This window comes from Cupressus sempervirens, chromosome 3, assembly GCF_028749045.1.
Source record: "Cupressus sempervirens isolate cs-2001-9-10 chromosome 3, ASM2874904v1, whole genome shotgun sequence".
Taxonomy (NCBI): domain Eukaryota; kingdom Viridiplantae; phylum Streptophyta; class Pinopsida; order Cupressales; family Cupressaceae; genus Cupressus; species Cupressus sempervirens.
Window position 1 is genome coordinate 189,611,648 of NC_143120.1, and position 25,850 is coordinate 189,637,497.

At 36.0% G+C, this 25,850-nt stretch overlaps 1 protein-coding gene across 2 annotated transcripts in view; it reads right to left on the minus strand.

Annotated features, from left to right (window-relative positions):
• The window catches only part of GPS1 (geranyl diphosphate synthase 1), a 185,285-nt gene that overhangs the window by 99,553 nt on the left and 59,882 nt on the right, over positions 1–25,850 (minus strand). For both annotated transcript variants that reach the window (XM_089818979.1, XM_089818980.1), the window contains exon 8: positions 16,391–16,462. In XM_089818979.1, the coding sequence (XP_089675105.1) occupies positions 16,391–16,462 (72 nt within the window). The remainder of the gene's footprint in view (positions 1–16,390; positions 16,463–25,850) is intronic.

Below are 25,850 nucleotides of genomic sequence, written 5' to 3' on the forward strand. Positions count from 1 at the left end.
GCTAAAATTTAAATTTCATGTATGAAATTCACCTAACCTTGTGACACAGCTATATATTACCAATCTATTGCCCAACTATTGAAAGTCAAAAAGTTTGTTTGATGGCAACTATTATCAATCTGTAAGTAGCTTTTGCATTGTTATTTATATTGTAAAAAACAAATTGAAACAAATGTATAAATGAGACTTCCAAATAAAAGAATGTTTACGTATATATCTATTATCCAACTGTAATCCACTTCTGTAATTTTTCTTAGTTCTATATTGTTGAAAAAGAAATCAAAACAAAAAAAAAAATGAGACTTCCAAACAAAAGAACGTTTACATATATAACATCTTACTACAAAAATATTAAAATAGCAAAATGTGACATGGAAACACATGTTAGCAGAAGACATCACTTGTCCCAATCAAAAACTCTAAGGTAAACATTGATTCATGAATTGTTATCAAGCTTGGATAGAGTAAGCCTGATACAAATATGAATAGAAAACCGTAATGTGTAGTAAAACTGATTATTTTCTTCACAAAATCATAGAATAAACATTCAAACATTTACATTTTTTAATCTATATATGATATCACTATTAAAAAAATATTGTTACGATTAATAGTGAATTATGTCAATTACTTAATATTTATAAACTTTCTTTTATGTCTTTAGTTGTCAAGCATTTTTGTTATGAAAGATATTCTGTAATCGCCTATTTAAAGAGTCTTCCTCTCCTTTGTAATATATTGATTACCTCAATCATTTCATGGTATCTAATATTAATAGCAGAGGTTGTTTTGGGCAAATTTTTTATTAACAAAATTGTACAAGAATTATCAGGAAATTTTGGGGAAATCTTTAGAAATTTTTATCAGTTTTTATCTGCGTTAAAAATTTCAAACTGCTTTTCGGCCATTTATTTTACATCATCACGAATTCTGAAGATAGCAGTTTTTAACACTACATTTTCTGGCATGATTTTGTTTCTAAAGTCCTGGTTGCTTGTGCCTGAGATTGGAGAATTTTTCTTCTGCAAAAGAAAAATGTGTTTGTTTTCACCTGAATATTGCGCACCTGTTTTCAGACCTACCTAACACATGAAGGTGATGTCATGTTTTGAAGCGATTTTCTTCTGTAAATTCTTGGTTATTGGATGAGCAGGTTCACCAAGAATAATCTGATCAAGACACGGGTACTTAAAAAGTGGTGGCCATCTACTATTTCTAGGTATTATAATTCTTGCCGTCAAGCCTCTGGCCACCTTCCAACGTGATGTTGGTAATGAAGCCATCCCTCTAGCTATCCAAAGGCACAAAATATGAGATAAATTGCCGCTTCTTAAATACCTTGGAATTTTATTGATAAAACTCAAACTTTTGTTGAAGACTGAATCCTAAAAAATAATTGTTCTTGATCATAATAGATGTCTTTACAGGATCATTTAATGAAGATCAAAGACATTCACAATCAATATGATGTCGGTGGTCGCAAGATGGAAGAAGAGGATATGTGATAAGATGGAAGATTAGGATATGTTATCACATTGGAAAGCTTACCACAATCTTATCAGCACTTCGTCAAAACTCTCAACGTCACCTCTATCAATGTTGATCTGAAGTTTGATGATCTATGCAACAAACTCTTATAGCAGGACAAGTGGAAGAATTAGTTTGGTAGCAGTAGCAAGACAGTCAGAATTGAAAATGCTTTTAATGCCAAGAGAAAAGGCAAAGGAAATGGCAAGTCCTCTTATCAGAAAGGACAAGGCAAAGCTAATGATTCTTAAATGAATCTAAATTGTGGTAAACCTTGGTCATATGAAATTCCACAGGAGGCGATTGGCTGATCAAGAACCCAACCAGTAAGCATCTCAATAAAAGGCTCATGTCACAGAGCATTTGGAGGAGTCAGTATTATATTCATTTGTGTCCTAATGACTGACAGATCATGCAAAGACTTGTGAATCGTATACTGATTCAAAAGCATCTAGACATTATACAAACAGGAGAGATTGATTCACAAAGTTTATGGCTTGCTTCAATTCAGTAATCTTCAGTTGTCAGCAAAGGCAATGTTCAGATTACCTCTAGAGGAAAAAATCTTGTTTTCCTCAATGTATGTTTTGTTCCGGCCATGGCTCTCAATTTTCTCTGAGAGAGTAATATTAAGCACCAAAGTCCCCAGTTAGTCATCATCTTCAATGCAAATACCTGTCATATTGTTCATGAGTCCAAGAAAATACATAGCAGTTTGACGCAGAAGACTATGGGTTGTATCGGCTAGTCGACACTAAAGAATCTCACCAGCACGCATTGGTTGGTGAGAGTTATTCTATCAATACTCTTTGGTACCAACATTATGAGCATTTCAACCTATCTTATCTCTCTAAATTGGCTTGCGAGAAAATGGTAGAAGGCTTATGTTGATGTATAGATTAGTTGAAGAGTTATTTATAACTCTTATAATTATACTTATGTTATATTATATATGAGATATTTAATAAACACACACACACACACACACACACACACACACACACACACACACACACACACACACACACATATATATATATATATATATTTTGTGACATAAGTTATGATTTCATATCTATTCATATTAATATTATATATAAAACTGACTATTAACTATGGGGTGTCAGTTTATATTAATCTCGATATAATATCGAGTGCTTGTATTAGTTTCTCTTACGCTTGTGTAGTTTCTTATATGACTCGGGCACAAGTCTTATATTAATGAGATTATTTAAGACGTGTTCTGTCTCGACTTAACAATAGTCACGTCTAATAGACATGACTCATATATGAGTCACGGCTATTAGTCGTGACTTCCTTCATCTGCCCGCATATATAATCTGTGATCTCCTTTGTTTCACGATATACGGTGAACACATAACATCAATAAGTCTTCCAGTAGATATTCAAAGCATTGGATCTCTTCTAGTATATATTGCAGAATTGGAGACAAGAATAGCATCGGATCTTCTTCATTTCATCTCAGTTAAATTAATCATCTTCAGAATCTTATTATATCTTTGCCTTGAGTAATATAAGTTTGTTAGTCTGATACAATAACATGGTATCAGAGCAGGCTTAAAAGAAGTATCCTGATATCAAACAATAAATTTTCTAGATTATAGAGGCATCAGATATTGTTAATAAAATGGTGAACGGCATGAGACTTGAAGATAGGCTAGAAGGTGATCTAGATTTTGCAGGTTGGAAGCTACGTCTGAAACTTATACTTAAAGAACATGGTTTAAATAAGTTGATTGAAAAATCTAACCAGTCACCTAAAGGAGATAATGAAACCGAAAAATGGGAAAGTGATAACAACAAAGCTATGAAAATTATTGTGGACGATGTTAAAACTCATTTACTTCCAGTAATCTCAGAATTAGACACTGCACATGAGATGTACAATGCTCTTGAAAATATGTTTGAGATAAACAATATTGTTCAAATCATTACATTAAAAGATAGAATGTCAAATATTAAAATGAATAAAGGAGAGAAAATTTCCTCTTACTTCATGAGAATAACCGATCTTCGAAATCAACTGTCTTCTGTAGGACATATATGTGATGGAAAGGAGTTAACAATTATGGCTCTAAAAGGTCTTCCATCATCATGGGACACCTTTAGACAAGGGGTATGCTCTCGATCTAAGTTACCTAAATTTGAAAGACTAAAAGCTAATTGTATACAAGAAGAGTGCATGCAAGTAGCTCGAGGTCAAAATGTTTCCTCCTCAAAAGAAGAAATACATGCTCTATCTACTCAAGTAAATAAGAAGAAAAGAAAATTCAAAGGAAGGAAAAAGCACACTGACTTCTCCAAAATGCAATGTTATAGGTGTGATAAATTTGGATATCTAGCATCTAGATGTCTTGATAGAGTTAAGACTCAAGCTTCATTTGCAAGCACTCAAAACACTAATGAAAAGTCTGAACATAATGCCTTCTATTCAGCACTTTCCAATGAAGCATCATCCAGATCAAGCACTTGGGTAATTGATAGTGGAGCCTCTCGACATATCACAGGTTTTAAAGGGCTGTTAGACTCTCTACAAGAAGACTATGTTGATGAACTAACCATTGGAGATGATTCAAGCTACCTCGTAATGGGAATAGGAACATGCACCATACATCTAAAATGAGGGAAAACAATTGAACTTACTAAGGTACTATATGTACCTGGCATAAAAAGAAACCTTCTTTCTATCTCTGCTCTTGAAGATGGACTCAGGATTACATTTATGGAAGGAAAGGTCTTAGCTTGGCCTAAGAACTCTAACATTAAAAATGCATATAAAATTGGCTCAAGACATGGATGTCTCTATCAGGTTAACTCTGTCGTTCATTCAGCTCTAATTCATGATTCCTTCAAAGAAAATGAAATCTGGCACAGGAGATTAGGTCACCTTCATTTTCGAGGACTATCCTCTATAGGAAAAACGGTAACAAGTATATCTAAACTTAATCCATATCATGAAGGAACTTGTAAAGGTTGTGCTCTAGGGAAGAATGTCAAAACTACATTTCATAACAGTCAAACCAAATCCAAAGAAATTCTAGAACTTATTCATTCAAACTTATGTGGTCATATGTCAGTTCCATCTCTAGGAGGGATTCTATACTACATCATATTTGTGGATGATTTCTCTAGGAAGACATGGATCTATTTTCTTAAAAGTAAAGAATCTGAGGAAATACTTTCTAAATTTAAAGAGTTTAGAGCCACTGTAGAAAACCTTTCTGGAAAGAAAATAAAAGTATTAAGAACAGACAATGGTAAAGAGTACATTTCTGATATCTTTATAGACTATTGTAAAACTGTCGGGATCAAGAGTGAGTGTTTAGTTCCTTACAATCCACAACAAAATGGAATAGCTGAGAGAAAAAATAGATCTATAGTTCATTCTACCAAAGCAATGCTTCATGATCAAAGTCTTGAGACTTTTCTTTGGGGAGAAGCTTCAAATACTACTGTTTACCTTCAAAATAGATGTCCCCACTCTTATCTTGAATTTAAAACTCCTGAAGAAGTATTTACTAGGAAGAAACCTGATCTTAAGCACCTAAGAATTTTTGGTTGTCCCGTCTATGTACATATTCCTAAAGAAAAGAGAACCAAATTAGAGCCCTTAGGAAAGAAAGGAATCTTTGCAGGTTATAATGAAACCTCAAAAGCATATCGCATCTATATCCCTGGACAAAGGAATATTGAACTAAGTCAAGATGTAATATTTGATGAAGATTTGGCCTACAAGAGATCTAAAGATGAATCTAATTCAGAAGAAACTCTAGAAGAACAAAATCCTGATAATGAGAGGGAGTCTATAAATGAGGAAGATAAACAAATTGAACCTATGGACATTACTCACACCTCCAAGGAAAGGAAAAGACCTTCATGGGCCAGAAAGCTAATTGAAGAAAATAATTCCATTCCTTCAGATTTCATTAGGGAGAGGAAACGTCCTAATATATACTCAAGTTACATTGCACTAATGAGTGAAATTTCAAAATCTGAACCATCTGATGTAAAAGAAGTCATAAAACATCAACATTGGAAAGATGCCATGACAGAAGAATACAACTCTATACTTAAGAATGATGTTTGGGATATTGTTCCTAGACCGAAAAATAAATCAATTGTTTCCTCCAAATGGCTATTCAAAATAAAACATGCTGTAGATGGAAGTATTGATAAATACAAAGCTAGATTTGTTGCTAGAGGATTCTCCCAAAAGGAAGGAACAAACTATGATGAAACCTTTGCTCCAGTAGCCAGCTATACCTCAGTCAGAACTGTTTTAGCCATTGTTGCATCCAAGGGATGGAAAAATCATCAAATGGATGTAAAAACTGCATTTTTGAATGGTGTTATAGAAGAGGAAGTTTATCTTGAACAACCAAAAGGATTTGAAGTGTACAATAAACAAACTCATGTATGCAAGTTGAAAAAGGCTTTATATGGATTGAAACAAACTCCCCGAGCTTGGTATGAACAGATAGATCAGCATCTAACCAAACTTGACTTTTCTAAAAACATTGCAGATCCAAATTTATATTACAAAGTAATACAGGGGGATATGTTAATTATGGTTTTATATGTTGATGATCTCTTGATTACAGGAGAAGATCATTTAATTGAAAAATGTAAACAAGCTCTCATATCTGAATTTGAAATGAAAGATCTAGGAATACTACACTACTTCTTAGGACTAGAAGTACGGCAGCATTCTGAAGGGATCTTTCTAAACCAAGGCAAGTAAACTCTGGATCTACTTAACAAATTAGGCATGTTGGATAGCAAGGCAATGAAAACTCCTATGGAAACAAATCTCTTGAAACTAAAAGAAGCAACTAAAGATTCTGAAAGTGTTGATCCTACTCTATATCGACAGATAATTGGTTCTTTAATGTATTTGGTGAATACAAGACCTGACATTTGTTATGTTGTAAATGTTCTCAGTCAGTTTATGTGCAAACCTAAACAAACTCATTTGGTGGCAGCAAGGCACATTCTCAGATATCTCAGTGGTACTATTGGATATGGTCTCAAATAATCTAAAACTGAATTAAATTTGAAAGGATAGACAGATTCTGATTGGGCAGGAAATTCAGAGAATCGCAAGAGCACTTCAAGATGTTGTTTCACATTGGGCTCAGCTATGATATCTTGGTTTAGTCGGAAGCAGTCTTCAGTAGCACAGAGTTCTACAGAAGCCGAATACATAGCCGCATCTATGGGAGAAAGAGAAGCTGTATGGTTGAGGAAACTTCTATTTGGATTATTTGGGAAGCCTCTTCCACCTACTACTATTTATTGTGACAACCAAAGCTGCATCAAGCTATCTCTTAATCATGTGTTTCATAACAGGTCTAAACACATCGAGATACCTTACCATTATGTTCGCGACATGGTTGAGAAGGATGTAATCAAGCTGGAATATATTAGTACAGAGGATCAAATTGCAGACATTCTTACCAAACCACTTGCTAAGACGAAGGTGGAACTTTTCCGTAAAGAACTTGGTATGATTGTAAAATCTGAGGACATGTCTCAAAGAAATTGATTATTGTACATTATTTTTATATATATATAACCTGTGTTAAATTCTTAAGAAGTGACGACTTCAAAAGGTTTTTCACTTGTATCAGGAGAAGTTGTTGTAATGTGACGTCCTTACAATAACTTGTAGCATGATTCATTTTTGTGAAAGTGTTTCATGTAAGAGCTTTATCTTGTAAATCAAACAACTAGGCGGTTGATATCATTAATTTGATTATCTACAAGTTGTTTGTATAGATATATTTCCGGTACTTGGTGTATTTCATACCCTGATATTTTGATAGGCCATTACCACACTAAGCATTTGGTGATCACCATTAAGTTGATGTTCCTGATAGGCCATTGCTTTTGAGAGATTGGTGAATATCATGAAATTGATATTCTTGTAGGCCAAACTCTCACGTGTTACAATGTTTATATTTGACGTTGGATAAAAGAAGTCTTCTGATCAAAGACTTCTTATACATGTATACCCTACTAATCTAAGAGGGAGTGTTGATGTATAGATTAGTTGAAGAGTTATTTATAACTCTTATAATTATACTTATGTTATATTATATATGAGATATTTAATAAACACACACACACACACATATATATATTCTAAATATAAATTGTGACATAAGTTATGATTTCATATCTATTCATATTAATATTATATATAAAACTGACTATTAACTATGAGGTGTCAGTTTATATTAATCTCGATATAATATCGAGTGCTTGTATTAGTTTCTCTTACACTTGCATAGTTTCTTATATGACTCAGGCGCAAGTCTTATATTAATGAGATTATTTAAGATGTGTTATGTCTCGACTTAATAACAGTCACGTCTAATAGACATGACTCATATATGAGTCACGGCTATTAGTCGTGACTTCCTTCATCTGCCCGCATATATAATCTGTGATCTCCTTTGCTTCAGGATATACGGTGAACACATAACATCAATAAGTCTTCCAGTAGATATTCATTGGATCTCTTCCAGTATATATTGCAGAATTGAAGACAAGAATAGCATCGGATCTTCTTCATTTCATCTCAGTTAAATTAATCATCTTCAGAATCTTATTATATCTTTGCCTTGAGTAATATAAGTTTGTTAGTCTGATACAATAACAACTTATCTAAGATTAAGTAGCAACCACACTTGTCTGGGGCTCATCAAGCAGGGAAGCAGCATCGATCTCCATTAATAGAAGGAAAAGCTTGGAGAACATGGGAGGTTCTTCGATTGGTTCATCAGGTGAATGTTTGTGGACCAATGAATATTGCATCAATTATTGGTGTCAAGCATTTTTTCTTGTTTGTTGATGATATTAGTAGAAAAATGTTGGTGTTTTTCCTCAAAGCAAAATCAGATTTTTTTAACGAATTTCGTAAGTTTAAAACCTTAGCAGAAAAAGAGTCAAGAAATCTAATCGTCACTCTTACGTCAAATAATGGGGGTGAGTTCAATGCCAAAGAATTCATTAATTTCTATTCTAAACAAGGGATCAAATATCAGCTTAGAACACCGAATGGTGTAGATGAGAGGAAGAAAAAACTTGCTATGGAAATATGGCCTGATGCATGTTGAAGAACAGGAATGTTCTCAAGAAAATTTGGGTTGAGATAATTTATACTGTAGTATACCTTATCAACAAGTCTCCCACACAAGCTAGCAAGAAGATGACCCCAAGGAAGCATGTTCTGGAAGGAAACCTCAAATCAATCATCTTAAGATTTTTGGTTCTACCACATATGTTTGGATTTGAGATGCCAATAGAACCAAACTTACTCCATAGTGGAAGGTTTATGCTTGCAAGGCGTAGTGACAATTATAAAAGCCTACTGGCTGATAGATGTCGATACTAATTGCCTGAAGCTCAGCAAGGATGTAGTAATTGATGAAGAAGGTGGGCCATTTGAGCTCTTTTCTCCTAACAATAGTCCTAATGATCAACCCCTAAAGGCTTCAGATATCAATGTTCAGCTTCCATTTGCTTCATTTGAAAGGGGGATTCTGATGATGAATTTAAACTTTCAGACTCTCTTAGGCAAGTACCAGTACTAGATGATTTTCCTCAAGACAACCTAGATCAGCTTCTCGATTATATAGTTCAAGGCAGTTCAAGTCACAGAGACCATCCTAATTTGGATGAAGGTGTTTCTATTTGTGTCATAAGCAGTGGGAGAAACCCATTAGTGATGTTTGGGATGATGAACTAGTTAATGGTTGCTCATCGAGAGGTAAGAGTAAGCAAAATACAGTCAACTTTGATCTTATCACTTGCTTTCAGAGTGTTTATGAACCCTAGAATTATTCAAAGGCAAAAGGTATATCAAAATAGGAAACAGCTATGGTATCCAAACATCGAAGTCTTTTGAAAAATAAGATTTAGGGTCCTCTAAGATCTTCCACCAAGAAACCCACTGATAAAACATGGTTGTACAAAGTCAAGTATAAAGCTGATAAAACAGTTGACAAATACAAAGCACAGTTGGTGGACAAGGGATTCTAGCAAAGTTGAGGCATAGAGTATGAGGAGACTTGTGCTCCTACAGCAAAGATGAGCACTATCCATCTAATTCAACCATGGTAGTGTACACGATGAGAACGCATAATCATGAAACTTTAGTGACGAATGCAAATAGACTTATGACAAACTATGCTAGACCAAAGATATCATCATTAGAATATAATCTCTACAAGCATCTCATGTTTCCCTAACTACAACTGCTAAAATAGCTCTCAGACCAGCATCTTAGTGACAGTTCTAAAATGGGATTGTGCTAAAAATGCAGATTTACAATGATAACATGCAAGATCTATGACGAAAATGCAGATTATATGTAAAATACAACTCCTAGAAAAGTTTTTGAAATGATCATGCCATGAACTAATATGCAATAAATGATGCTAAATGATACAAAATGATGCTAAAAATGCTATGAACTTGCTACAATGAAAATGCTAAAACTGAGTCTAAATATGCCTATAGTGTAGATGCATAAAACCTTGGATCCCTCGCCTCTTAGATTTCCCTCCTATTTATAGGATTTCGGAAGGGGTTGGGGTAAGAACCAGAATTTTCAATTTTGACTGGGGGTGAAACTGAAACTGAAAATATCTCATAAGAAGCCAGGAGGAAGAGTCCAACAAACTTGGTTTTGAGGATAATATGAGGATTTTTCAAATTCTTTTAAATGGTAAAAAGGAGATTTTCAATCTTGAGAGGATAAATGATTTTATTGATTTAATAACTATTTTCAACACTTTTGTTTTTTCCTTCCTCCCTTTTGAATTTCATTTTATGAATTTGAATTGTTTTCTTCCTCTTTTAAAATTGATTTAGGTCTTGTCGATTTGATAGGTGATTAATGACCTGATGTGATTTTTGGTTTGAAAGTCTGTTGTGTTTCTTCTGATTTTCTCTTTAATTTGCATTGATTGATCGGAATCACATGATTTAAGTCTTTGCCAAATTTTGGGTGTCTATAGGCAGCACAGTTTGGATGGGAAGTCCATCAAATGGCTGTAAAGAATGTCTTCCTCAAAGGAGACTTGAAGGAATAAGTGTACATGACACAGCCCCAGAGTTTCCAAGATGCAGGAAAAGTGTATCAGGTATGCAAACTGAGAAAGGCTCTCTGTAGCTTGAAACAAGTACCCAATGCATGGTACATAAAGATTGACACATTTTTGGATGAACAAGGGTTTTGAAGAACTCCTTTAGATCCCAATTTATAAGGCAAATCCTTAAGTAATGATATCATTCTTCTTGTCATTTATTTGGATGATATTATCATTACAATCAAATGGAAAACATTTGCTTGAGCATATCAAACTCAATTTGGGTCAGGCTTTTAATATGACAAACTTAGGCCTTCTTCAACATTGCCTAGGTATTGAGGTTTGGCAGATAAGTGGTGGTATTTTTATTTCACGATTTCAATATGCCTGGAGTTTTCTCGACAAGTTCAGAAGGACAGATTACAAAATCTTGGGGGCGCCTACAGAGGAAGGGCTCAAAATTTCAACCAAATCAGACTCAAAGGTGATCAATGAATCCACTTTCAAGCAACTAGTGGGCAGCTTTATCTACATTCAAACCACTAGACCTGCTTTGAGTTATGATGTTATATTTCTCATTTCACGAAAGCCCCAAAGGCAGAACACTTGGGTTGCACTTATTGGGTATTGCAGTAGGTGAAAAAGACATCTGAATTTAGCATTTTGCATAGAAAATCCAAAAAACCTAGGCTAGCTGGATTCACAAATTCAAATTGAGCAGGTTTTGTTGAGGACAAGAAGTCTACCTTTGTATATGTTTTCAGTCTTCACACAGGCGCAGCCACATATACCAGTAAAAAACAACAAATGGTAACTCTCTCCTTGACACAAATGAAGTATCAAAGAACCGACAAAGCAGTGAAGCAGCGTGTGAGGCAGTCTGGCTTTGAAGGATGCTTTCTAACAACAGGGCCCTCTCCCTCGTTTTGTGACAACCAAGGGATGCTAAAGCTTGCCACAAACATACAAAACATGTGGAGCTTCATTGTCATTTCATATACATGGTCCTTGAGTCCAGAATCTAGACAAGTTTGTAAAATTTGACGACAAATTGTAATTATTAGATTGACCACTAAGGGACAATATTAAAATTATATTGTTATATTTAGTGCGATGGTCATCTATGTCAATTGGCTAGTATTTAAAAATATTCTCTTATATCTTCAGTTCTCAATTACTTCCGTTATCAAAGATTTTTTGTAATCACATATTTAAGGAGTCTTCCTCTCCTTTGTACTATGTTGATTATCAATTCAATCACAAAGAAAACTAAATCCAAGTTACTAGTAAGATAAAGGCATTAAGCCAATGAACTCAATTAGTATTGCATATCACACAGATATTCTAATTGACAGACAAAAATTGCAGGCAGCGTACCTAAGATTTTCCAAAAAGTTAGAAACAAATTCTATCTATAACTTGGTATTATTACAAGGCATGCTGCACATGAAATAAAGCAAAGATCAATTACAATATTGCTTTTTATTTAATATGCAGGAATTTTGAAGAGGCCCAAACCCTTTAACAACAAAAGGATCTAGCAATAAGAACAGCAAGACAGAAAAAGACAGCCAAGGAACAACAAACAAACTAAATAAGACATGATACTACAAAACTTTCAACACTACCATCCCAAGGTCAAGCTGGTTGATAGAATTGTTCCAAAAACTTTGATTTAACCACAGTAAAAGAATCCTTGTCATCTGAACTTCTTTTCTTGGAACAAGAAACATTCATAAGACCACAGAAAAATTCTATTCCAGCACCAAAACTTTAAACGAGGAATCCAGCATCATACTTTCCACCCAAGTTACTGAGTACTGCTGTTTTAGCCCGAATCCACATAATAGTACAGTCCCAGTATGCCGGGGTACCGCTAGGAGGCCTAGGTTTGTTATGGCTCCTATGAAGTACCTAAGTGAAAATGACCCTCCACATACCTAGGGTGAACACATGCATACCCAAGCATTATGATCGGGAATTTCATTGGTTGTCACTTAACCTATCTAGGGCTTCTCACTTACGACCAAAAATCTTGCTACCAGGTTTCAACCATTTGCTTCCTAATTCTAGAAATTCTAAAAAGTAACCCTTTTCTACCAAGAATGTGCTTTCGTCACTTCTATCTTTCAATTTGTAGCAACAAAAGTCCAAGAGATTCTATAAGGAATTGAAATAACCCTGATGCAATTCTGGTAAGATAGCAAGGCGTGAAACAAAAATACTACATGAGTTGAAAAATAATGACAGCATTCTACATAACCACCCCAATATGCTTTGGAAAGCATTATCCACGTGGATAATGAAGATGGTACTATACATGTACAAATACAGATCAAAAATCTAAACAGAAGAAGAAAAAAAAGCAGTGCTGTCCAAGAAAGTACTCCAAACAAAATTGTGCTCGTTCAAGAAGAAAATTGGTAGAATAAGAATATTTAGATGAATTAGATAATAAAACTATAAAGAAACATAGGAGAGGACAAATAGAAAAAGGAAATAAAGCCATGTGTAACAAAGGAGAAGAATTATGTTTGTTAAAATAATCAAACATCGTCAACAAATAAGAAGATGAAGAGATGCCATGAAGAGTCCCAACCCTAAACCACGATCCATCCCCCATGTCGCACAAGTCTAGGATGAGAGCATGAGGGAGAGCCATATAAAGAAGAAGAAGAGAGCAAATAAGAAGATTAAGATGCCAGATTGGAGAGAGATACTTGGAGAAGAATACTTCGAGATAAAGTTAGCAGGAGACAAGGGAACAAAACGTAAGCACCCATAGTCAGAAGCATAAAGTAGGAGAAAAAAGACACACTATCACTCCACAAGCCCAAACCAAAGAAAGAGAAAACTAAAATGGACTTGTCAATCCAGCTTCCAATATTTGGACAGAATAGCACAGAAGTTGTGAAGCACATCTTCCTCTTAAAATCACTCTAGAAGAGGAAGGACATATAAGAGGACAAAATCAAACTGCTAGCTTTTCTAGCCTCTCTATGGAAAGGCGCATTCAACTGGGATAAAAAGGCATATCCAAAACATGAAAAAGACTGGAAAGTGAAAAAAGACTTCCTAGCCAAGTTTGACACTCCCAATATCCCCACCAAGCATGAAAGCAAGATAAGAGGTTCAAGGAAGTGTCTTGGAAATTGGAAAAAACAGACTTAGATGTAGCTAGTGCAAATGGCAATCCAATGGATTGTGACCTACATGCTTCTGATGAAGATGAATATAAATATAAAATATTGATTCTAATTTGAATTTTCACCATGTAATAACATTTTGAGACTTGAATATTATCATTTTTGCAAATTGTGAATATGATATTATGAGTTATTTTTAAAAAAATATTTATTGGCAATTATGGATATATGAATATCACTCTTCTTAAAAATGTACTGTAAATCCAGACATAGATGTTGCTAGTGGGAATGGCAATCTAATGGATTGTGACCCTGATGGTTCTGATAAAGATGTATACATATATAAAATATGGAATCTAATTTGAATTTTCATTATTTAATGACATTTTGAGACTTGGATATTATCATTTTTGCAAATTAAGAATATGATATTATGAGCTATTTAAAAAATTATTTATTGACAATTATGGATTGTTGAGTATCACTCTTCTTAAAGTTAACTATGTGGGTGTGTGTGTGTAGCACCCATACATGAGAAGAAAAACTGCCCACATCCAAATTTTGTATCCCATGTCCACACCTGTACCCAAATTGGCAACTTAGGTTATGATTAGTGAGTACTTTGTTTTTTGTATTTCAGTTAATAGATTAAAGTACAGTTACGAATAACTCCTTACTCACTTTGTGTGACCAAGTATGGGATATAAATACAACTTACACAATTTACTTCAGGCTCAAAACTTCTTTTTGTTCCCCCATTTTTTCTCTGACAAAAAGGGATGAGGATTCGATTGTTTGTATGTTATGCCCTTGGTATTCATCTTCTTAAGGGTAATACTAATAAGATTAAGCATTGCTACTTCATCATTTACTGGAAATTATGAGTATCATTGTTCTACTTATTATAACTAAATTTCTAATATTTGTTATATATAGAGACATACACACTCTTGCACCTGTACCCAAGAAAAAGAAAATTAGTCAAACATCATACAACTGCTTCCAATACCAGCACCAGAACAAGCAACTCAGATTTTCACAGAAAAATTCCCTTTATTGTCTTCATCAAAGCCTTAAAGGAAGTAATAGACTCCTCAATAGCAGCATGAGTATGAACTTTGTTCCTGCAAATGAATGGCATTCTAATTGTTCCAAGTTCAAATAATTTTGGTCTGTGTTCTTTCTAGCTAGAACAAAAGGAGGATTCAATTGTTCGATGTTATGCCCTTAGTATTCAACTTACTAAGGGTATAAGGGTAGTAAGGTTAAAGTCGCTACTTCGTAATGTATTGGTAATTATGAGTATCATTCTACTTATTATAATTCAATTTATAATTTTTATGTTTATATATATACTCCCAGACCCGTGCCCACGCCAAAAAAATTGCCATAGTTGCATCATGTTCTAGTACTCATAACCGAACCGGCAACTAAGCTTTCCACAAGACATTTCCTTTTGTTGTCCCTTGAAAAGAAAGTTACAGACTCCTCATTGGCAGCAGGAGAATGATGTTTTCTCCTCCTAACAAAGCTGTTTTCTATTTGTTCAAAGTTCAAACAAACTCCTAAGGATAATGATGCAGGGACTCGATTACAGTAAGCATTGTGAAAATGAAGAGGAAGGTAATGCTCAAGGAAAATTCGGTTTCATTTAGTGGCCAATGAGGGTGGACAAAGAAGCTTACAAGGCAAAGATTAAATTTGGAATGGCTGCGACTGGTGGAGGAAATCCACATCTTCAGGGAGAGGGAGGGACGGAAAGTGACGGGATTTTTGGTTGCCCATCCAAAGCGCTGGAAGAGTGCAGGAAACAGCAAAAACCATCGGGTGGTGAGGATTCGGTTCCCACTAAACGTGGAAAAATTAATTTGCAGAGGGGATGTTTTTGCTTTTTTGCTTTTTCCACTGATAAAGCTAGACCAAGGTTTTAAAATTTTGATTTTGCAGAAAGAATTCGAAGGATAAACCTTGTAAATGAAAGTCGAAGGATGCCAATTTTGAGAGGAAGATAGGCTACCGGCAGATTTAGGGTAAAAACGATGAGCTCAGTTTTGATGGCGATTGCAGAAGGCAAAGCTACATGGGAAATTCAATGAAAATATGCCAAGCTAAACGGGTTAACGAGCGGAGAAGTAAAATGGTTGCAGCTGTCAGACACGAGCAGAGGAAGGACAGATGGCAGGAATGATATAGGGTCTTATGTGTAATCCTGCATGGGATGAATATGTATTGTAAATGATGTATAGCCCGTGGAAAGAGGCAATAGATGTATAGGCTAAAAGGATATATGGGAAGTTGATGATAACTTAAGTTGTAATAGGGGTGGAAGGGCTAGTTAAGATGGCCTATATATGTACTTATGTAAAGTCTTTTATATAAATAAATAAAAATTATTACCGACCAAAAAAGAATATAGATCTCTATGTAGTAAATAAATAATGAGTTGCTTACACTTCATTTTATAGGGTTGTACTAGCATCTTTTACCATATTATATTTGTAAAACAATTAAGAATGTGAAGATATTATGAAGAGTTTGACAAGAAGCACTATCCTACAAAAACCATCAGAATGAAGAAAATTGGGAAAATATATTAACCTCTGTGTCTTTCAGTGAAGCAAGTGCTACAGAAGCTCTGGAAAGAAGAAAATCCCCAGCTAGTACAGCAAGCTGTATCACAGACAAATAAAGAATAAATCAAAAATAATGACTTGTCTGAGATAAATGGATAGTTCCAGGAAAACCTACCATAAATCAGGAAAACCTACCATAAATCACCTGCAGTCATATGTATTCAGTCAAATCATCAGCAATCATAATTAGTTCAGTGGCAAATAAACTTAAAAGAAAACCTGAGAAATCCGCATAGAAAACCCCAACTAATTGGAGAAATTTTGACAGGCAGTTGCAAGAAAGTTCCAAAGTGAAAACTTCCCTGGCTTGGCAAAAAAATTAGAACGTTTAAAGTGTTAAAAATATAGATTTACAGACTTCAACTATCACAGAAAAAGCCATTTTTGCAAAAGCAAAGAAATAAATTCGGTCACATTTACATGTGGCAAAGTTAATTGCATATCCCCTTCTCAGGTACATTAACAGTTATGCATTAACTACTATTTTTTATGAATAAGTGCAAAACCCCACTAGCTTCTCCATTTCCATATCTTTTAATGAAAATTTCTTTAATAATTATCCATCAAATAACAAGCAGCATTAATCTGGAGACTTCTCCCAAAGATGAATCTTTTATTCCAAATTGAAATGTATATTATCACACCATGCCAAAATCTGCAAATATTAACAATCAGAGGTTTATACCCGGTCTATTTGTGGCTTAATCCTTGAATTTCACAACTAGACAGTTTTATCAAAGAACAGAAAACCTACACTAAAAATTGTCCTTCGATGTGTTCCTTTTCCTAAAGCATAGGAATTGCTTGTCATTGTTGGCTTGTCCATCCAGTCATTTATTTGATATGCATATTTGATATGCAATTACAGTAAACCAATTAGTACAGATGAAAAACTATTTATAAACCATATTAATAAAATTATCCCAAATCATAAAACCTTTAGTTAAATATCTCCTATGACCATCAGGATTGCACTAATAATTATGATATGGAATGCAACTCTGCATTCCATAAATGAATCATGACCAATCAAATTTTTAGAAAAGAAATTCAATCAATGTCAATGGCATAGTTCACAGACTCAGACTCAGAGAGTGCACAGCAAGCCCAACATTTTCCTACATCAGAGGCATTGCTTCTCATTTTGCATTCCATAGAAATAAGACTCAGACTCAGGAAGGCTGACATGACTCGAGACTCCGCAAAAAATAGCAGGACTTGGCATGACACGGAAAAAAATCCAGTTTCTAATGAGTCTCGCCTAGTGAATTCCTGGAGAGTCACAGGCCCCTGTGACTCAGCAACGGTCACTCAGCTTGGGACTGACCAGGACTCAAAGAGTCCGAAAACTATGATTTGTTCACATATGGAAAATATTTCCTGAGCATATCCAGTATTCGCATCTTTCTTATCCAATCAAAGATTAAGAAAAATCAAAACAAATATTATCTTGAGCATTAAACAAATTTTATTTCAAAATCTCATAAGAATATTACCACTAGCCCCCAACTAACACCACTAAATTAAAACTAATTGCTTAATTGATATCAATGTAGGATGACTGCAAACTATATTAATGTCTATGGTAACTAAAATAGGTCAAATGTGACAGAAAGCCACAACCAGTAGAAGAATTAAATGAGGAGAAAAAAGTAAATCAAATGAGAGGCTAAAAAATACAATTAGATTAAAGACACCAACAAAAGAATCTAGCTATCAAGGAGGGATGCTGAACTCAAGGAGAGCTAAAGCATAAACAGGTCAAGAGAGAAAAACACTGCAAACCACCATCAAATAGTAAGACCCTTCACGAAATGTGATAGGGCTAATTAAGACAATAACTCGAGGTGAGTCTGCCCCTAACCCAAATCACATGATGAAGAACTAGCCCTACATTATCAATCATTTTAACAGATCCAATGGAAGGCCTGATGAATTCTATAGAGAGTGGAAGTTGTTAAGTGGACCTACCTGAATAGCTTTGTAGTCGCTGAGAATACTCCCCAAAAGCTTCCTACAACATAAGGCTAATGTCCCTCCCATGGTAGAATGGGAGCTGAATATTGAAAAAAAGACACAAGTACACCTGTAGCTTCACATGAAAGAGGACATGGTCTCACCAATCTATCACAATAGATTGGCAGTTGCAGCATTGAATTGAGGCTTATCGCCTCCAACCAATAAAGCAGTCTAGAAGTATTAATCTGGTAGTCCTCAAGCTCCTTTCCAAAATCCCACACGTAAAAGCACCCACCTCTCAGAGGCAAAGAGGATCAAGATTAGTACAGAACCTCTTGAAAGTATCTCCCCTGTATTCAATGTTAATTTTCAGACCATGGTATACAGCTTCTGTACTCAGAAAATCTAGTCCTACGAATAGGTACTTGACACATGAAAACTTAGATCAAAACAATAATCTCTGACTATACTAATCTACAATCATATAATGTTGAATTTGTGAACAGAAAATACACAGAATTGAACTTTCAACCTTGTGACTGTCTTCTGTTCTCATTAAATCTGAAAAGACATACACGGTGCCTGAATAAAATTTTAGAGGGAAAAAGCAGACTCTATATGTATCTTAATCAAAATTAGGCTCTGTTTCTCTTGCTAATGTTTAGGCTTTATTTAATGTGTCAAGTTGTATGCCACTGACGGTTTTGATGGACATCTTTTGTTACAATCCTTCAGTTTAGCATAAAGGAAGTGGACTCCAAAACCAAATTTACATATCAAAACATTAGTTTCGAATGTTTTATTAAGTTAAATCGATATTACCGAGTTCTTGAGTTTCATTCAGTGGGATCGTTACCCCACCATATCCCAAAATGCTTACAGAAATAATTCCATTATTAAGATAATACATTGACAGATGGTAGATTTCAACTTATTTTAAAATAAATAATATCTTACATCTTATAGAAATTTATTTAATGTTAGCTTTATTAGCATCATTATAAAATGCTTATAAAAATAATTTCATCAACAAGAAAATAATATTATAGCTAATGGTGAGCCACATAGCTCCCAAAACTCACCTACAACCAAAACAACTATTACAAATAGCGAGAGAAAATAAAATATCTGCTATACAACTTGAGCATTGTATTGATGAATTTTATCTTAATGAACGAATGGTTGTAATGAATAAATCTTTATGAAAAGGAAAAAAAACTTCGTTTACCCTCGTGGGGTAACAAAGATTAATCGCATACAGAAAGTAAAGTACTCAACACGGAATAGAAAGAGATAGTAATATTATATTCATTCATTGATCATCGTATACAAGTGTACCTCATACCAACATGTACCTCATACCAACATGGCTTAATTAAAGGAAATGGTGCATAAATATAGTGTCCAATGGATCGTGAGGCAAACCATCATGACCGTGTCACTCCCTCAAATGTGCCAACCGTCTAACTACTGAATAACTCGACAACATCATTCCCCCAAAAGAAAAGTCATCTCATGGCGACTTACAACTGACAAAATAGGAGACAACTATCTAAATACATCAAGAAAAAACAAAGACTAAGGGGGAGGTTGCGTCCTTGGAGTGTTTAGCAACCGACGCAACTCTTAGACCTAATCCATGCTCATGCACAAATCATTTTTGTCCTTGTGTTAACTTCCACAGCATCCTTTAGTAAAAGTGTTGCCTCCATGGCATGTGCTTCCTTTTGTGGACAAGCTGCTTTAGCCTCCTCTAGCCCCTTTTCAGCCTTTTCCTTGTTCTGCAAGAGTGCTACTCGCTCTACCACCCAAGATGCGTGTTGGCTGGCCAAGTAAGTGGCTAGCTCCTCTTGAGCCTTCGCCTCCACTTCTCTGGACCTCTCAACTACAACTCTATCTACCTCTGCATGCCACTGAGCATAGTAGGGGTCTTTATATGCCTCTACTATCTCATGTGCAAGCCTCTCCATGGTGTTGTTGATTGGTCCCAACTTGAGTTCTGTAGCCCAGCCTACCAGCATATTTGGTGTCTCTAGTGTCAACCACCCTCATGCCTCAAAGCAAGTGCAGAATCGTTTGTTGTACGTAGGCTTGGATCAACTACAATTCCCTTGTTTTGGTCAAGGCATTATGTCCAAGTACCTGACCTCTTTCTAGCACCCTCCAGAGCCCTAATATATGTCGTGGATCTCTCTTTGTCTAACCCATAGGAAAACCTCTCCTCGTTCTCCTGCCCAACCTGTTGGTCTATATCTATCTCCATTCCTCTTCTGGCAAGCACTTCCACCTCTGATACGGCCTGCTCATCTTTTGGCGCATCGTCGGATAGTGGAATTCCCTTCTCCTGTGTTGTTCTTGGCACTCAAACCAAAACCTCTTCCCATCTTGGTGACTGAATGGAGGGACTGACGTTTGCAGAAGTGAGTCAGAACTATTGTCGCAAGAACATGCTGGCCCTGTCCATCACTTGAACCTCCTCAACCTCTGGTTCTGCCGATAATGGTGAGTACAACAACCTCCATGCCAATTACCTCTAATCTGACCTAAGGCTCTAGTGATCTACTCTTGTCTGCCTCTGTCTTCTTGTGAATCTCCATCGCACCTTCTGTTGGAACTACAATCATTACATCTAGGCTACTCTGATCCGTGGCAACTTCCGCTATCTAACTCTCGACAATCATCTCTAGAAAGACTACTTCCCTCTCCCCTCTCACCTACTCATTTACAACTTTTGTGGTCTTAGTCATCGTCGGGGGTGGTTTCATAACAATTGGTGGTCGCCTTTGCCCAAATAGTGGGATCAAAGGAGTGGAAGTGGTAGGTACCCAGTGTGTCGACGTGGGTAATAGAGGGGATTTGAAGAGTGATCTAGGTGGAGACATTGCATGGGTCACGTTATCCTCGTCCCCTGCTTGAGAGTTGTCACTCTCTAAAGCATTCCCATCACTCTCTGTAGTATCTTCTCGGCCGCTATCAGTGTCACCGGTGCTCAATTCTTGCATCACCCTATTCTAACTAGCCATTGAGCTACCTGTATCTAAGAGTCACCAATAAAATATTGAGGGTTCTCCCTGCGCCAACTTGCCTTTCAGTGCTACCTCGAATACATCAGCAGAAATTTGATGAAGTGCAACCTCCAAAAATAATCTGATGGCGTGATGTGGCATGTAAAAAGTGCAGTGTTGCAGCATCAAACTCCTCTATTCGCTTGGCCAAGATAAATCTCTAATCATACACCACCCTATTCATGATTCCATTCGTGAAAACAATCTACAGTAAGGCAATATTGGAAGCCATACTTGCCCCTGTTAGTCGACTTTCCACGACATCCATGATAGAACACTAAGGCCCTTCCCTAACAAAGTCATGTCTCAACCCTCTACTGGTGCCCTTTATGAAAAAATCAAATTTTTCAGCAGTAAGTTCTCGACCCACCAACTTAACCCAATATTCCTTCCGATCCTAGGGAAGTTTGTGATTTGTTATTGTCACCTTGCAGCCTCCCTACCCTAGGATACCAAAAACTATGGTAAATCACGAGCTTTGAAGGAAACAATGATAGGGTGTTTTTGGTATTGGAATGAGCTCCTCTTGCTATAGTTGTCAAACGATTCAATCATGGTTCTCAGTACCTGCTCAAAAATTCGGATGGGAAACACTAGCATTTGGATGGCCCAATGCACATGTGCACACACCAGTATTTGCTTGATGAGGTCTGTGTCCAGCATCTCTTGCCACCATCGGCGGCATTCAATGTCGTTCAAGCCCTCAAACTAAACTATGCAAGGGGAAATGTCTTCTTTCTAAGACACTTTTTGCACCTTGGGACGAACTCTCTACCTTTTACAACTAGAGGTGGCTCCTTGGCCTGCAACACAAATGCCTGAAGCCAAGACTCATTTATTCTTGTCCATGTTGGAACCATCTACTTTCAACTGGTCCTTCCAGTGTCGCATCTTGCCTACCGACTGCATACTTTAACCATTTCTTGTTTTGTCTTTATAGAAGACAAAAAATGGTTACAACTAGATCACATCTTCTTGTTGTTCAGATGCGATGCCCATAATCTCCTTGATTTATGTTTGGTTTCTTTTCCCTCGGAGAATGGATCGTGCCTCCTTCTACTGCCCACGTGCGAGAATGATCCTCGCAACCTCAAATACCTCTCAGCAATTATTTGTTGCGTCCAGGTGATCATTGTTTAACTCCACCCCTCTGAGTATGTCCATGGCAAGTCTTTTAACGGTACTTTGTGTTGGTTGCAGTGGTTCTGGCTTCCCTCGAGTTTTCCTTGCTCTCTGTCGGCCGATTGGTCCTTCTCTACAGACGCCTAACAATCTTGTGTTATGTATCCCCCGATGACGTGCTCCTCTAGCTCTACTACTTTCACCAAACTTCTTTCCGTCCGCAAGGCTCTATGTTTTCTCCCTCTCTCTCCCATTCTTCAACCTTGTCCGCAGGCCTTATGTTTTCTCATAGGATTGTTGCATATTTATACCTATGGGCCGAAAGAATAAGTCGCGGGGTCATGTCTGTGGCCACATAAGTGGGACATGTCCACGGCTACATCCACAAGGCTTCTCTCTCTATTTTTTTTTTATTTTTCTATTTTTTTTTAATTTGGAACAACCAATCCAATGATTTTATAGTGGTTGTGGTGGTTTATAACTTACCAACCATCTTTTAAACCAGCTCCTTATAGTCTTTTAACCCTTTACAACATTTTAAGCATTTTATGCTCTTTTGCATTACAACTTATGTATAAACCTAACCTAGACCAAACCTATGACTCAAATGAATTTATATGGATATAAATAGATCTAGCACATAGAAAATAACAATTTTGACATTATTGACCACATTAAGACCTCCTTGCACAATTTTAACAACTTGTTACAAATGGCTTCTCTAGCCTTTACATCTTGACTTATGGACTCAAATACATTACAAATGACTCGATTAAATTTCAATTTCTCATATAGGGACTCTTAACCTCCTTGTGCCCATGTACTTTAGGTGCCCCTGCACCATACTCCCAACATTGAAAAGTTTCCAAGTTTTTTGGAAACATGGAATCAATAACCTGCAAGAAAAAATTAGACCAAAAATCTTCATCTTTACTGTCATTTGCCTTTGCCTCTTCATGTCTTTCTCACCATCATCTTTTCCTTCAAGGACACAGGATTGTCCTCAAAATCATATTGTCAAATACTTCTATCGGTGGTGAATAATGGTTGCAACTCCACGGTGCCTTATCATTAAGAGATCCACCTTTACCATGTTGCTCCAAACTCAACACAAACAACTCTCTCATGTGCCTCACCTAGGAGTCCCATCCTTCCTCTTTTCCCTAGTCTTTTGGCATCCATTGGACCTTCCCATGGTCCTAACAGAACTTCATTTTCTGTAAACACAACAACACAACACCTTCCTTTTGCAGCAAGATGGATGAGTACTTGTAACCAAAAACTCATCAACAAATCAAAACCAAATCTTCAAGGTCTTGGTGTGGATTGCATCCTTCGATGCTCTACCCACACACTCAAGATGTTCAAGCTCTAATAGCAATCTGATGCAGAGCATCTTACCAAAACTAACCATTCAATAGGATCCATGTTGATCACCTCAACAGTTATTAAATTAATTAATTAATTAGAGGCATCTTATGAGGCAAAACAAAATATATTTCAAACCAAGTTAATCAATACTTCACCATTCACATGGTCTAACTTCTATTCCCAAGTATATTATTCATAACTTTCGTTTTTTATATTTCCTTTCCAAACCCTTTGGAAAAAAAATTTAAAACTAGGCCTACTAAAACATATCCAAATCTGAGTCCAATCCTATAAATAAATGACAAGTTATGGTCTCTATGCCGAGATCCATTTGTACTATCGTAAGCCAAAAATAAAATCTGTAACCCTGCCTAGGGCATCCAATATCTTTCACAAGCTAAATCCAAATGATCTCAAACCAATTTTAAATGAACCAATTTTTAGTCTAGTTTCATAATCTGTAATCTATTAATAGTTTCAATTCATAAATCATTTTGTGAGAGAAAATCCTTGCTTGCAACTCCATTGATGTTATCTAAACTCCAGTTTTCACTAAATTGTCTATAACTTTCACAAATCTCCATAAAACTAACTCAAACCAAAAGGAAATGAAAGTGGATTCGCATATCTCTCCAATGAATCCATTTAGAGATCCTAATTCTTCCAAATATGCTGTACCAAATGTTTTAATCTAACTGTAGTCTGGGAATCCCAAATTTGCAAACAAGCACTTTTAAAAAAATCTTAATAACTTCTTCAAAACTTTTTAGTTAATGGTCATTTAGGTTTTCTTTTTAGTTTTCTTAATTTAGTCTATATTTAGACTACACTATTATTAGCATTTGTAAATCTACTTAAAAGTGCAATGTTAATACAATTATATTCAATTTCTAAAAGTTTCATGGTATCAGAGAGGAGTTTATTTTTTCTATAACTTGTGTTTGATAAATGCATTAAGGAAAAACAAATTAAAAATGTTGACTTTTTGCAGTCTATTTAAAACCCATATAGGGTTTACTAAAATATGAGTGTCTATTTTCGCAGATTATTTCCGGTCAAAATCACATGTCCAAGCATACAGCATCATGGGTCAGCCCTAGTTAATTTTTGTGCAGCAATTTTCAATTGAAAACCTAGGCCCGAGCATTATTCTTTTTTATTTCTGCCACATACTGTCATGTGGCATCTTTTGCAATCCATCCATCCCACACCCCCATTTTTCGGCAGCTAGCGCTTTACCCCCACAATACCTGTGTCTTCCTAATAAAAAAATCGGCCAAATATTAGACTGAAATCTTCTAGAAACAATCCACAATTGTCTTATTTTAGGGTGGGTGCCCAGAATTTGTTTCTAACATTTTATTTTGCAGGTTCATGAATTCTAACGTAGGAGCATCCTAGGGTTGTTAGCAATCCCGCATGTTGGAGGGATTTTGGCTAGGAGTTGTGGACTCTATCACCAAAAGAGTGGTGCTCAATCACTGATGGGTATAGTGTTGGCTGAGCTGCTCGGTCATTGAGGGGGCTCGGTCGTTGTGGATTCTTGGCATCTTTTGTTGCTCGGCACTTGTTGTGCTCGGCATGTGTTGGTTGCTTGGAAATGCTTGGGAGTTTGCTGACACTCGGCAGAGTTTTGCTACTGACTAGAGTTCTTGCGGATTCTCTCGATCAAGTTGAAGTATTTAATGCATGTAGCGTGTGATTGTGACGTGGATCAATCTAAGAGTTTGTGTGGACCTATTTGGGTCTTGCTTGTCTTTCCTATGTGCATTTAATTTTTGTTGTAAGCCTTCTAAAGCATTTTGGTACTTAATATCTATTGGAGGCCGACTTGTGGCTCAACATATATTTAATGTAAGGGATTTAATTTAATTTGTAATGAATAGGGTCAACTTGTAGCTTAGTTGG